At 41.7% G+C, this 15,626-nt stretch overlaps 1 protein-coding gene across 1 annotated transcript in view; it reads right to left on the bottom strand.

The window, feature by feature from the left end:
• Positions 1–15,005, bottom strand: part of loxl2b (lysyl oxidase-like 2b) — a 48,129-nt gene extending 33,124 nt beyond the window's left edge. The window contains exons 1-3 of the mRNA XM_079515747.1: positions 14,728–15,005; positions 11,330–11,718; positions 8,957–9,132 (exon numbers count right to left, since the gene is read on the bottom strand). Coding sequence (XP_079371873.1) covers positions 8,957–9,132; positions 11,330–11,678 — 525 coding nt within the window. The 5' untranslated portion in view covers positions 11,679–11,718; positions 14,728–15,005. The remainder of the gene's footprint in view (positions 1–8,956; positions 9,133–11,329; positions 11,719–14,727) is intronic.
• Between the last annotated feature and the right edge of the window lie 621 nt (positions 15,006–15,626).

Here is a 15,626-nt window from a genome sequence, read left to right as displayed (position 1 = left end):
GGGAGACAATGAGTTTCATCCTGGTATTTGCCACGGCACCAAGGCAGAACTGCCAGTCATAGCAAAGACTGGCCAGACTGGAGAAGAGCAGTACAACAGTTAGCACCCAGGCAGTGTCAAGCTGTCAAAAAGGGACTGTATGAGTCTTTCCTATGTGACTCTTGGTAGGGATTAAGTAAACATCTTTCTCTCCCTTAGACCAAACCCACATTCTTGCACTACAGTACGTGACAGTGCAAGCTAAACGAGAGGGAGGGAGAAAGATGGGTCTGTGCTTTGCTCAACACATGTGGTGGGCATAAACACATATCACTTACAGTCAAACAAGTGGAGAGAGACCTACCAAATCAGTAATGAAAAAGCAAGGGTTAGATGGGACCATTGAAAAAAAGAATTGCAAATCATCAGTCTTTCGCTCGATCTATTTTGTCCCCATGGATGACCACAGTAACCATCCCTTGTTAGGAACAGAGGGATCTGGTATGAGATGGTTAAACTGTATGCAGGCTGAAATTATAGGGAAATACTAATGACAGGAAATGTGGTGATGGTGCGATGTTGTCTGGATATACACAGCCTGGTAGATGACATTAGTGGTAAGTGGTAAGGCTATTTCTAATATCTTTTCAACTTAATTCACTAGGAGGAAAGCATATACTGTACATCCTGGTGCCAGATTCACTTGGCAATCACAACAAACAAAAAAAGAGAAAAAAACAAACAAACATCACAAAATGATTTATTCTCAATTTCATGGAGCCGTAATGTGTACAATCTGCGAACATCCAAATAAAACCCAGCCATTCTAAATATCTCATGCCACAGTCAAGTAAACATGACTGGTGAAAGTCACTGTAAAGACTGCTATCCAAAATTAGCTCAAGACATAACATGTGATGAATGTCCGATAAACATATACCCTTCTCTTGCTCAGACACTGACCCCAAGTCTATGTGAGATAAACAATATCCCTGCCAACAGTTTCCTGGTGTGCTTACTGCTTGCGTGTACTGTACGTCTTTAACAGTCACCACTCTGTGTTTACAGAGAAGTCTGAAGTCTGAAAATATTACAACTATTCCCCTATAATTTGGTTTCAGGTGGATGACAGACTCAACTTGTTTGGGAACTGGCTCACGTGCCAGCTTCTCACCCTCCCACCCTGCTGCCCTCCCATTCCCCGCTGGCACTGCCACATCTAATTCCTCATATAATCTATTTCCTGTTTGGAGGTTCAGAGGGCACTTCAAGGGTCTTGTTTACTAGAAAGCGGGCCTGAAATATGCATGGTTGACTGCATCGGGATTGAAGAAATAAAGTAGAGTTTTCTAACATGTGTGCTTTGTTTTCAGTGCACTCTGGGGAAGAGGGGCCCAATCAGTTTGTCTTTGGTAAGAGGAAGGTGGTGCAGATGGAAAAGCCATTAGCTGGATGAGTCTCTATTGAGGAGTTTCAAGACCTGCTGCAACCCAACTCTTACTCACTATGGTTGCTAGTTGCTACACACTTTCCAGTTAAACCTTCATATAATTTGTCCTCACTAATGCTCATGATAAAATTATATTTTTTATAGGAGAAACAGGAAACTTCAGAAAGCCACCTACCGGGGTGCCGGTGACCTAGCGGTTAAGGCACAACCACATATAGGCTCTAAAGCCACCTGACAGCGTGTCACAGGTTCGATTCCCAAGCCTGACGACCTTTGCTGCGTATCGCTCCCTGTCTCTCTCTCCGTTTCCTGTCGCTCTCCACTGCTACTATCTAAATAATGACAGAAAAGCCCCAAAACAAATCTTTAAAAAAAAAAGAAACCCACCTACCAGTGACATCTTAGGCAGGTTTAAAATGTTTTATTTTGATTTTTATTATCGCAAGAACAATGGCTTCCATTATAGCATTCTAACTTTCCAGGAATATAAATCCTGCTGTTTCTATTAGCCTTGATTCCCCATCGATGATGTCACTGGTAGGCGGGTTCCTGCTGCCCACAGCCCTCCTCTGGGACACACACAAATGGTACCATGAGCTTTAGTGAGTAGGACCAGTTATATGACGATAGTTTGAAAATTGGTGAAGTCGTCCTTTAATTAAAACATCCCAAAATGTGAAATCAGAGTGGATCTGAACATTTTATATGAAACGTATCCAAACAGTTATGTCCTGTTATGCTTTTGCATATACTGTAAACAGGTATAAGTAAGTGGTAAACCTACAATATGGTGCAGCATGGCCGCAGCTGTCATGTATAATCCACTTTCTCAGTAGAGTAGACCATCAATCGTGGGGAATGATCTCGCCCAGTCAGCAAAGGTCTATGGAGTTCTACTATATCAATATCACAATTACTTTCGCTGTGGCACCAAAGTGTTGGAAGGACCAATAGACATACCATGTTTAGAGGCTACATGGTTACAAATGTGGAAATACTACTGAGCATTCCAGGCTATATAGGCTCAGCTGTATATCAAGATGCTGGCTACGCAAAGAATGCAGCACAGTCTTTCGGTTAACACTCGGGTGTTTTTCTGGCAACAAGGCCACAGATATTCATACAACTTAGGGCCAAATTGTGACTTCATGATCCTTCCCCATGCACAGCACTGTTCTAATGTGTATCACTGCCAGCAAAAATAAAGTGTATGAGGAACATATGGTTCCAATAGAGCCCTTGAAGCTCTTTTCCTGTTGAAATCATCTATAGTCCAAAGAACTGGGACATGCTATTCAGTTTTACAATTACCATTCACAATTACTTCTGATAACTTAATTTATAGTTACATTCATGTATATTTGCTCTTACAGTGTTTTTCATGTTTTCTTTTATTTATTGGGTTCTCCTACTCAATTCACCCTTTGTCAAGGGTCAAGTCCAGCCATGTGGTTGTGCCCCTCTTTGCACCCATTGGTTGCCGTTTCATGGTTGGACAAAAATCCTTTCTCTCAATCCACTACCATTGAAATAACGTGTTTTTCAGTTGCATCTGATTTAGAAAATGCAACATAAACAAGGTGGAACCAGGGCGGAACAAGGCAGAAAGAGCCTGCTGGTTATTCAGTCAGGGACCAATCAGAAGACTGACAAATGGTGAATTGTGAGTACATTGAAACCAGAACTCAGTGTGAAAACAGTCTTGATCCACTATGTTTGTTGACATCCCTCCCAGTCACTACTCCCTGTGATTTCCACGTGTTATTAGGTCACATTTCTTAAATGTATTCCCCTGGCCAGAGAGTCGATTACTTCACAGGCCAAAGCACAAACTGATCTGTTTCCTGAATTACCATTTATAGGATTGCAGGAAAGGTCATGTACTCACCAGTTTTGTTTCGTTTGCGGTAGACTTCCTTAGGAGCCATTAAAAGAGCCTTTGTTTGCAAATTGAAAGCAGATGTCTAAGTTCAACAAAGCCATGACAAAACCTAAAACCCCAAATCAAAATTTGAAGAGACAAAAATATATATATAAAATTTCCAATGATAACGTTTCCATAACTGCAATCTCTGTTCATATGATTATTTTATCATTATTAAGCCAATCATTTTGTCTCAGCTGTGTGTGCTTGTCTCAAGCTGTGCGCACCTTTCTGAACTCTAGCCAGAGGTCAAGTGATTGTTGCACAGGCATGTAAAACCATGTGTGTGTGTGTGTGTGTGTGTGTGTGTGTGTGTGTGTGTGTGTGTGTGTGTGTGTGTGTGTGTGTGTGTGTGTGTGTGTGTGTGTGTGTGTGTGTGTGTGTGTGTGTGTGTGTGTGTGTGTGTGTGTGTGTCTTCAGTGAGAATGTACAAACATTCCAGGGTCATTCCATCCATGTTCCAACTCAGTGATAACTCAGATACCTTTACATCCCTAGCAGCTAATACACCAGATATTGTTGTGGTTGATGAAGAGTCCAGAGAAGTGTCTGTATTAGAGATAGCCTGCACCTTTGACCACAGCCTAGAGGAAGCCTTTATGACCAAGGTCATAAAATACCAACCACTTCTACATAACATCTCAGAGCTGGGCTATAGGTGCAGACTATTTGTCTTTATATTTGGCAGCCTAGGGCATATGCACAGACTGGTTGTTAGAGGGTTCCAACAACTTGGGATGCCCAAAAAGGAGGCAAAAAGGCTGGCAAAGTATTGTGGTGTCTCTGCTATAATTGGCAGCCATGAAAACACATGCCATGACTTTGCAGATGTAACTTTAATGCACCTATAATATTTGTGTCCTTGTATGTATATCCTTTGTGTGGACATACATAAATGGTTAAAATGTGTGTGTGTGTGTGTGTGTGTGTGTGTGTGTGTGTGTGTGTGTGTGTGTGTGTGTGTGTGTGTGTGTGTGTACAGTACATGAAAGACAGAACTTACAGTATGTAGCACAAGTAATGAACTAATTGTTTCATTAGTAACTGTACTATTATTACTGAATTTTGACCAGTAATGATGGGTTAGAATTTAATGTAATTACAGTAACATATTAATTTGTTACTTTGTAACACTCCGATACACATTGTAACACTCCGATACACATGGGAGTCACCATCCGCTTCTTTTCAACTGAGAGTGAGGAGTTTCACTGAGAGGGGTAACTAGACTACGCATGTGGAGGAACACGATATCCCTCTCTGTCCCAGTCCCACCTCCTGCTGAACAGGTGCCTGACCATTAAGTCGAAACTCTAAAGTGGATGGATTCAACAGGGCCATAGATTTTCATAGAGAAACAAACAGTAATGTATGGTTGTGATTTGTCCCACAGCAGCATAATATCACAGTGTGGATGAAAAAGCCACTTCAACATTAGTCTGAATCTTGCGGTATATTCACGCTTCTGTACACAATACTGCCTGAGGCAGCAGGCTTAATTTTAGAATGCATATTTCCAGAGGATAAACATCCGACTGGTGCCTTGGGGCTGTGAAATGTTACTGGGCTACAGAAATATGTATCAGTTGTATGGGAATCTGATTAAACTGGTAGGATTTAATTTGGGATCTTGGACCAAATGGCGCCGGGCATCAAGTCAAGTTCATGGTGCCGTTTAATTAGAGGCTGGCGAGGCAGTCTATGGCACCCTGCCACCGTGTGGAGGTTTAGAGAGTAGAATGTTGAGATTTGGACCTTTAGCCCTCAGGGGGAAACAATGACTAAAGAGAGAGAAAATGGGAGCCATAAAACTCTGCTTGGGGTGACTTCAATGGTCCTGGTAAAATACTTAAGAGTGGGGAAATGAGAGAGTGGAAGAGAAAGGGTTAAGCCAGTGAGATGAGATAAAGCAAGTAAAAGTGAGAAAAGAGAGAGGGGTGGGGGACCAGGGAAAGATAATGGGAGAGATGAGTTCTACCAGCAGCCTGGAGCCCCACAGTCTTGTTCAGCTTTGCCTGTCCCAGCATGACATCCCTGGAAGATTCTTTAGGACAAGTGGACTGCAAAGTAATGAAGCTAAATATATCAAGTAGGATGATGCCCTGCCTATAGGCATGTGATATCACCCAAGTCCTAAAACACTAGCCTGTGGAGGAACATGTGAGTGAATCCCCATCATCAGTCTGATGATGAGGCTCATAATATAAGGCTCGTAATATAATACCCATGATGTCATGCAATTACGCAATGGGCATTCCTCTCGAGGTATAATATTTCAGGTGGCATACCATGTTTGTCAGAGGGTTTTATATTTAACCAATGCAATGTAGTTAACAAGAGCTTGTAACTACATAATAACTGCTTTGGGTCCTGTTCTATTTTCAAATTGTTTCAGAAAAGTAACTGTTTTGGACATACAAGGTTTCAGCCCAACAGCAATTACATATTGTCTTTCTTCAGACAGCAGACACTACAGCCTATGCATTTCACATAGGCTAATCTTTTCAATAAACCTCCACTCCACCTATGGCCATTTGGCTATAATGTTCCACAAAAGTTTACATTTTTCCACAACTGAGACAAGTGTACATCTTTCATAGATTGCTTCCACCATGTGCATTTAGCTTGGTTTGCCTGAATAAAACGTAATATTTCATAGAGAAATCTGACTGCACAAGTGTCTTCATAAAGTCTGCATTGATAAATGCTAAACTGTATGTTGTTAACTTGGTACGGAAACAGGCACTGCCAAAACCCACATTTCATAAACCCAGGAATCTCTCAAAGTTGAGATGGAAGGTAAATGTGTGACAGATCATACAGCAAACCTCAAATATTTTCTCTACCCACCTCTAAAAACCAAAATGTTTCGGGGAAGTTGTGTTTTCTAAAGGCAGGACAAAGATACAAATAAACACAGGAACAGGAATATTTAAGAACTGGAATATTCATATTACAGTGAATATTCCAGTGAAGGGAAATGGAGGAACTTAAGTGCTGGGCAGTAGCTTTCTGTTTACTGTCCAACCAACGAAGACACAATGCTAAATGTTACTGGAACCAAACCAATAATCTCCACTATACCACTGCGCCACAAAAGAACAACTTTCTATTTTCAGCAGCGGTGAACTTGGAAGATCAGGAAAGCCTGTACTAAAGAATGTACAAAAACAGGCCTCTAAAAGTAATCTCTTCTCTTATTTCAACAACCAAAGAAGACAAAAGTACTCACAGAGGAGGACTCCATCCCAAATTAAATGGAATGTCAAAAGGTCACTGCGTGCGAGGCCTCTCGCTGCTCTCTCTTAACTCACCCTTTAAGCATTGCTTTGTGGCCGACTGGCTGGTCATTGTCCTCAGGTTATCATCACCTGTACCATACTGTGAGAGGGCACACAGGCCTCTTAACACAGATCCTTGTGTTGTGTAAATCCCACGCTTATTCAAAAGCCCTCCTCTCATCCTACTAAAACCACAGAACCCACATGGCATGTCGTCATGCCTGTCATTACAAACCCCAAATCTGCCTGGGCTGAGTCACCAGAATACCTTTTCCAGATGATAAGACCAGGCCCTGTGTGGTGGGCCTGCCTCGTGTTTTATACATAGTGAGCCCATGTGTCCCCTCTTAGTGAATGGAAAAGCTGAGTACGATTATTTTCTACCCCAGCATGAGACTGGAGAGACTGACTCCAGACGTCTAGACCACTCCAGCAGTGTTCTCTCTGGAGAATCATAATCTTTACCTTTTCTATTCAAAAGAACATACGCGGAACAGAACAAGCCGGATGAGATGCATCCTTTCCCACTAGGCATTTATAGCTTTGGAAAGATTTTAATCGGACTCAAACACTCCACAGGGGAACAGTTTAATTTACAATGGCCTTATTACAGTCTTTTGTATTAACCCTTGGGAATGTTGATCTAGGTATGAATAGTAATGTGCCTGCACCTACAGTAATGAAAATGTTAGTAAATAAATACATAACATACTAGTAACAGGGTGTAACAGGCAACAGCACAATTTAACCACATGATGAACCTTAGCATCCCTATTCTGGTGCGACAAAATAGCAGATCTAAAAGCTCACAATGCCTCGCAACGCAACATAAAAAACATAACATAACAACATAACATAACATACAAACATGCATTACACAATCAGAGAGGATTAATATGTATTTGCAAAACTATACCACAGAATAATTCATAGGTTAAGGTGATTAATTTGGGTGTTTTTAAAACACGGTCAATTATAACAACCTCAAACCCTGGGGAACAGTTCTGCTGTGCTGTTCATACATGTTAATTATATAAGTTTTAAACTCAGTAGAGAGAGAGAGAGAGAGAGAGAGAGAGAGAGAGAGAGAGAGAGAGAGAGAGAGAGAGAGAGAGAGAGAGAGAGAGAGAGAGAGAGAGAACACAGGTGAGCGATAGCAAGAGAGCGACAGCAAGAGAAAGCAAATGAGAGAGAGAGCTCTGTTGGACAGTTTTCTCATAACATTGGAATGTGAATTCACAAGGCCTGCACAGTGGGCATATAGATAACATTCTGCCTTTGGTGGCAATTACATCTGGGCTGATTGGCCTCTGTGAAGAGCTCAATACATCTTTAAAAAGACCAGTGAGACAAAATTAAGCCTAATTTATATGTCATTTGACAGTATTGCTCGCTCAAGTACACAAGTGAACGGGCTGCATTTTCGAGTTATGAGTGCAACATCACTTCACTTCCCCAGACTCACTTTGACTGTCTGGAGGCTATTTGCAAAAAGCTTATTGAGATAGATAATCACAATGACAGCAACTGTCTCAATCAGTTATTGCACATGTATCCTGGTTGACTTCATCTTTGTTGTACTATATGATTTCGCCTCAGCCCCCTCTTTCCTGTCTACCCCTCCACTGTGCGATCTGTCTAGTGAAGGAGAAATACTTTTAAATGTCTTAGAAGTATTGTTTCGGCATAGTCAGCACCTTCTTTGAGTGCAGAAACCATTTTCTAATATGAGTTTTGGATTGCTGCAGCTGGCTGTACAAATTTGGCGAAAACAGCAGATCTACAAGTTCATAACGTATCAAGTTGTGAGCTTGTAGATCGACTATTTTCATCACACAACACCATTGTACGACAAAGTATAAAATAGGAGTTAATATGTTTGAAGACTATCAGTAACACAAAACACTTCATGAATGCCACAGAATATTCAAGAAATTTAAATACTGAATGGAGTAAGCACAAATCACTCCAAAACAAAGCAAAAACTAAAAGCACAGCTGTGACTGAGACAGCTGAGCTGTCAAGGTGAGGTGACAAATGTTTGTCTAGTCAGAAGTAAAAACATATCAGTCAACAACAGCTTAAGTTGCCAAAAGGTCCACAAATGTCCTTGTAGGGGGCTGAAGAAGATCACGTGGGAGTGTAATAAATATACTGCCTACAAGTTTCAATAATTGCAAAAATAGCAGGTCTACAAGCTTTCAGCTCTTATAGTTTGCGGCAACACCGTTAAAAAAGACCACTGCATTTATATAACGGTTTTGTTTAGTCAACAGTGTAAAATGATTTAAAAAAATGGGGGATAAAAGGTGCATGGCTTACCTCCACATGGTTAGGCAGAGAGTTGACAAATTTAAACCCTGGGATCCTTCTGTCACTGCACACCACGCCCACATCCTCTGTGTGCTTACAATCTGACACACCGATTCCATTAGAGTTGCACAATGCCAGGCTCTGCTCTTTGCCAGTGCACTGGACATTGTCGAACCAAATGCGTCCTGGAAAAGCAGAAGAAACACTCAGTTCACTGAAGTTTTTTATTTATTTTTTATCTTCAACAGAAGTGAGGGTCAATGTCATGTGTGTGACTTCATATGGTCAGCTTGTGACGTCAGTCGTCTACGATATATGAATCCAAATTTGGGCATTTTCGAAGCTTGATCTACCTTCCATTATAAATTAATTAACAATACATATTTCCTAAAGCCTGCATGGCAGTACAAAGTTGTCTTACTGGCAGTGTGCATATATGTTTGGTCCAGTCAGTGGTTTTCAAGCTTAGCTCTGTTAAAACACACACATACATTACTGACCCTCCTTCAGAGCCATGCTACTGTAGAGAATTCCCATATTTTCAGTTGTTGTACCTACTTATTTTATTAGAATGTGTATCCATTGTTTTGTTTTATGTTGTAATTGATCTTTGTACCATTTTGGGGGTGGGGTGATGGTGGACCGTCAGACTGTGCTCCCTATACATACTTACAGCATCATCAAATTCCCTTAGGTTTTTTGTTTTTTTATATTTATTTTATTTGGAAAAAGCAGTACAGTATAGAAAGCATTTCTATGTATACATATGATACAAGTGCACCCCTCTTCCCTCCCTCCAAGTGACTCCATCTCCAATGTCTCTGTAAAATGACTAAAATCCTTGCTTTCTTCAGTAAGACTACATATGGGATCAAGTCAACACTTAACAGGGGCAAAGGGCAATATCGCTTCAGAGTGTACATTTCAGAAGGAGAAAAAGAAGAAAGAGTGGGCAGAAACATCATCAAATTCCATAATGAAATGTGAAATATACATCATGCTAAGTGACTCACAAGAGGTAATTGCAAATTAGTATCCAGTCATGCCTGGAATTAGATTTTTTTGTGCTTAATCTTTTCCATTTAGTTCCTTAATACTGTAGATCATGCTACGGTAGGAGCCATAATGTTAAACTAAGTAAGTAAATCCTAAGCAACCAAGGTGAGAAGGTGAACATCAAAACTTTTCCAAGAACATTGACTCATACAGTATAATGATGACTGTGACAGCTGTGTGGTCATGATTTTTTGAGGGGCCTATGCCCAGCTTTCCGGGTTTGTGTAAACATAAACATTGAAGACAAAAGTGAGGGCAGCAAAGTGAAGACGGAAAAGTGAGGAGGCAAATTGTGATCGGCCGGCATGATTGGGTGGGAGATGTGCCAGGCCCATTGATTGAGCATCGCATAACGAATTTCCCACGGGGGACACCCGTTGTATACAGCTGGTAGAGAGATGTCAGACATTGCGCAACACTCGAGAGATACAACCTCTTAAGCTGCCCGTGGCTGTTGTATGAAATTGTATGATAAGAGGATTGGCTGATTTTGGCTTTTTGACTCAAAAAGGCTTTCAGCTTTCAGGAAGAATCCGGGAATTCACCAGGAAGACATATTTGATATTTCACCGCATCTGGGGGTCTAGACCTCCAGAGAGACACGAACCTCTGACATGGAGAAAGACGCCCGTGGCTGTTTCTTGGTTGGACAAAAATCCTCTCTCCATCCACTACCATTGAAATAACAGGTTAACCCTATGCTCAGCTTTCCGGCTGAAGAAAAAGAAAAAAGTGAGTGCGGAAAAGTGAGGACGCAAATTGTGATTGGCCAGAACGAGATGATGTATGATGATAAGAGCGCCCCTCACTTCACACAGGTGTGATTTCTTATATAATATGAACTAGACTATGCTAAACTAACTACAGCAGGCAGGCAATAACGTGCTTTGATATTGTTGATACGCCAGTAGTTTCAGCTATATTTAACTGTATAAACTAGTGATTCTAAAATGTTTTAATTTCAATGACCCCCAGTTTATTATGCATTAGGGACATAAGTCCTTCCACACGCCAGAATAGTACCTCCCAGTCCCGGCAGAGTAGTTCAGGAGGAACGGATTGTGTGGCCCTGGTTTTTCGCTAATGGGACTGATCGAGGGTAGCTACTGGGACGCAAGTTGGGACTTGATCACCCCGGCTGGGTCACCTGAGTGAGGGGTATGATGTTGGGAGACCCGAAACCCTGATGACCTTTGTGATACATCACTGAGGATACGTCCCAGGTGCATCCATGCGATGTATTTTTGTTTTGAAAGTTAAAAGATTGTACTGTTGCCCTGTTGTAAACATTACGGGGAGGGGGGAGGGCTTAGACACCTACTGTACCTTCTCCTTTGCCATATTTGGACGATGGTGACCAAGAGACAGCTTCAACATAGCCCAGTTCCCTACAGACCACCTGGGCAGAGTGAATAGAGAAGTCATCATCACAGACTGTGCCCCACTCTCCATCATAGAAAACTTCCACGCGACCCTCGTTGTGCTTCCGCTTATCGCCTGCCAAACGCAGCTGGATCCTGGGCGTGTCCGCTGGCAGTTTCGGGGCAGTGTACTGTTCCTGTTGGGGGTCAAGATAGCCCGGCGGTAAACCCAGGTGCTCATACTGGGCCAGGCCGAGTGCCAGCAGGGCTAAAAGGAAGGCGAAGCAGCAGGGCAGACAGTGGGCGACCATCATCGTTGTTTGTAGAACACACAGAACGGACGGAAGACAAGATCTGAGGGAGAATAGATGAAGAGCAGAACAGTGTTCATTAAAATTCCTTGGCTGTTGTCTCGGTTAGTTATTCATTGGAATTGCGGTCGTTTATTATAGAGGAATCAGGACAGGGGAACACTGTCTCAAACAGAAGGCCAATGGATGTAAGTCTTCCATCATTTTTATAGAATCAATTGGTGAGCAGTGATGATGCTTAAACTCTTATCTATGGACCCACATGTACTGTGTACTCCAATGATCGAATCCAGCCACAGACAGGCCAGTACACTTCATTAAACAACTTGGTGTGTCGACCACACATCATGTTGATGTCATTCTGCCTCATCTGAAAATACCCAATAAACAACTCTAACCAAAGACTACTCTTCTCTTGTCCTTCTCTTATTTAATTTGGTTTAATTGAAGATTTTCATTATATGCCTCAATAGCTGTCTATCAGTCAAGCTCACATTTTACCTTGATTAACTGCATGAGCTTAAACTTTAACAATAAAACCTACAAAAAGATGTAGAACTAATGCCTAACTCCCAAAAGAGAGCAACAATACTGGTATTATGTTCAGTGCCACACCCCTGCTCCTGTGTCCCCCTTGAAGCCAAGAAGTTAAACAAACAAACCCCAGGTCATAGGTCAAAATGGCAAAGGGTAGCAGTGGTGACTGGTGATTAGAAGCCACAATGTCTCAAGAAACCAAAACTATGAACAAATGTTTCCAACTGTAATTCTACAATGCAATGAATAAATAAAATAGAATTAGTGTCACTTGTGTAAAAGCAACATCTTGGTAGAGGAAGATGGATCATTCTATGAATGCAAAATCTCTACTTGTCTCACTGTAACGTGGCAGTGAGAAATACACAAGTTTGAAAATACACATGCACAAAACCAACAGACCTGCTGGAATGAAGCCAGCTGAATCTACTGTTCATGTGTGAGCTGAAAAAATCCTGTGAGCTGCTGTCATTACAAAAACATGGTTAACATACATGCACAGATTACGTGGAGTTTGGAACTCTTGTCTTTATAGAGCTTCTTGCCATTTCTGTGACCTCAACAGTACTTCCAAAACAAGGGCTTTGCTTTGATGGTATAATATTAATAATCTAAGAGTTCATGCCAATAGGCCTATATGTTATGTGGATCAGGTTGCGGCACATTGGCACAACCAGCCCAACTTCATAGATAATATATTGATAGGCCTATATATAGTGATATGATGACACCAGGCGCGTAAGGTTCCTATAACGGCAGTGGGTGCCCCCGGCCCCGCCCCCCAGCCACTTGAATACCTGTTCTGTGAACACCGTAAAGGTGTGTGCCTTCGTGACAAAATGACCAGGGGGAGGGGATCTTCAGCCTTAATCTCAGTGGGTGCTATTTGGCTTATTATTTTTTCCGTGGGTGCCCAAGCCCTCAGGCACTCCCGAAGTTGACGCCGTTGGATGACACTATCAAAATATTTTAAAATGGCTTGCAAGAGCAATGCACTGAGACAAATTCCTTGTATAGAGTTCCCATATCAACTGAACAGAGGATAGCATGTTCTGAACTAGACTATTCTACCTGAGTGAAATTAACAACAAGCTGTTTAGTCATGATATAATCACTAATGCAAAGGCTTGTGTGTAAATATCTTGGGGAGAGAGTATGTTTTGCATCCCGTCCGTGTCAGAGTGTCTGTCCGTCCGTCCGTCTGTTACCAGCTAATCTCTGGCATTGTTAACCCGGTCGATGCCAAACTTTGCGCACATACACTCCCTGGATGCCAACGATGAATCTCTGCCCAATCTTTTCCAGAACGGCCTGTTATAGCGCCACCAGGAGGCTGACTTTTGTAAAACACATTTCTTGATATTACTCCTCCAGATTCTGTCCAAAAATCCCGTAAATCGTTACAAACTATCTCTATAGTCATATGTTCAAGACACATCTGTCCGATATTTTAGATTCCATTCTAATTGGCTAAGTGTTTCCTTAATTTTTAGACTAGTCGTGTAGTCTGTTACAAAATACATTTGTAAACGTTTCAAAATAATACATACATTTTTAGCTTGCGGCCCTTGGACTGTTTGAATTTTGCTGAGTGGCCCCTGATTCGTCTTAAGTTGAGTAGCCCTGGCCCCTGGTCTATTGGCGAAATTTAAACTAAAGGCTATCTCATTGTTACCTTTCGTAAATCAAATGCTCCATCAATCTAGACTATTATGTATCGTCATATTATATGTGTCAAATGTGGTATTAAGGTTGTAACTTGTATCGTCAATAAAGTCCAATCATGCTAGAATAGCCTTTTGTCTTCCTCCTAATCTTCATAATCACTGGTCACGTGACTCATATACACTGTTGAAAGTTTAAACTGTAGCACGGACCAAGGAGGGTCAAAATGTCACTGTCAAGTAACAACCTATAAATGTGAGACCTTGTTGCCACTTGCCAACACCGTGTCGCCTATTTTGTATGCATCGAATTGTGTCATCATAAAACTTTTATTCACCTCGAGAAAACATTGGGAAATGACCCTCATTGAACAATGGTTAACTATACTCGCGTTTACTCAAGTAACAACTAGGTGTCGTAGGTGAGGAAGTCAAACATAAAGGACTGGCCAGGAGGAGCACATAAGGACAAGTGAAAATGACCGTTACACTGTAACTGTTAACTGTCTGTAACCGTTACAGACAGTTAACAGTTACAGTGTAACGGTCATTTTCACTTGTCCTTATGTTAATACGAATAGCTTATTGTAACAATCAAAGTTCAAACAAATTATATTGTTCAAATTACAATGTAGCTACAACATGCTCATTGTTGCATCTGGGCTGGCCTGTTGCTGTCGTAAAGTAGCTTGAATCTCATTTTCACAAAGCTTAATATATGCTGATGGGGAAACAGTAGCCTAATAGTGACGGGGTTTACGGTTAGCTGACATTCTCACCAAGCGCTACATTTTTTTGCGTGAACATTTCTTGCATAAACGTATTAGTGATTCATGCTTAGTTAAACTTACGTGATTACTTCTACCACTGGTGACTTGTTCTGCGGTCCTTTGGTTGAACCAATCGATCACAGTAAATAACGACGTCGGCCGCCTTCCACAATGGCCATGCAGAGCAGCTGGAGCCAAGAGTTATTCCGTTAACTTTCCCTCCTCCCCTGTGATTTTAAGTTTCCGACCAAACTGAGCAGGACCTTCCCAGTCACACCCACCTCCCCGATGACCTCAGTGATGTGATGGCCCATGCTGTGAATGCAGCGGAGAGAAGCTGCTTCAACTGCCAGCCAGGGGGTAGCCTACAGACAGATTAGAGTAACAGGCTGCAGTAGGTGAACCTTTAATAAATCAATTTGTCACAGTCACAGATTAGAAGCAGTGATGTTTCGTTGGAGTCGCCACTGACTGCACTCTGCACAGCTGATTTCTGAGCAACATTAGTCTACAGTTAGAAACCGTAGCCTACTGCGCGAATAGCACCCCTTAAATGCCGCGCATTTAAAAAGCGCTCGACGAGGTTAAACTGATTTTGGAGTGATTCGACTATAATAGACTTTGCTGCCACCTTGCGCAAACTAGGATACAACATTAGGGCCTCGGCATGTGTCCTGTGTAGTTGCATGATTTGCATCGACAATATAATGCTATTCCAGATTACAGTTCCAGCCAGCCCACTAAACCCACTAACACAGGTTTTGGCTAACATTTTGAGCATAATCTGAGATGAAAATGTATATGTAAAGTTAAAACGGTCGACTTTACACCGATTTTTCATTCCATGTAGCCTATAGCCATGGTAGCCTAATTATGTAGATGTTTTTCTGGAGGGGGGGAAATAATAGCATTGCCTCTGGGCCTTTTATAATTACTGCACTCACACGTAATTAACAGAGCATGCATGTGTCTCTCACACA

The sequence above is a fragment of the Electrona antarctica genome (genome assembly GCF_951216825.1).
Source record: "Electrona antarctica genome assembly, chromosome: 12".
NCBI classification, from domain to species: Eukaryota; Metazoa; Chordata; class Actinopteri; order Myctophiformes; family Myctophidae; genus Electrona; species Electrona antarctica.
The sequence above is the reverse complement of the archived record's forward strand: the minus strand, read 5'-3'. Positions and strand labels throughout refer to the sequence as shown.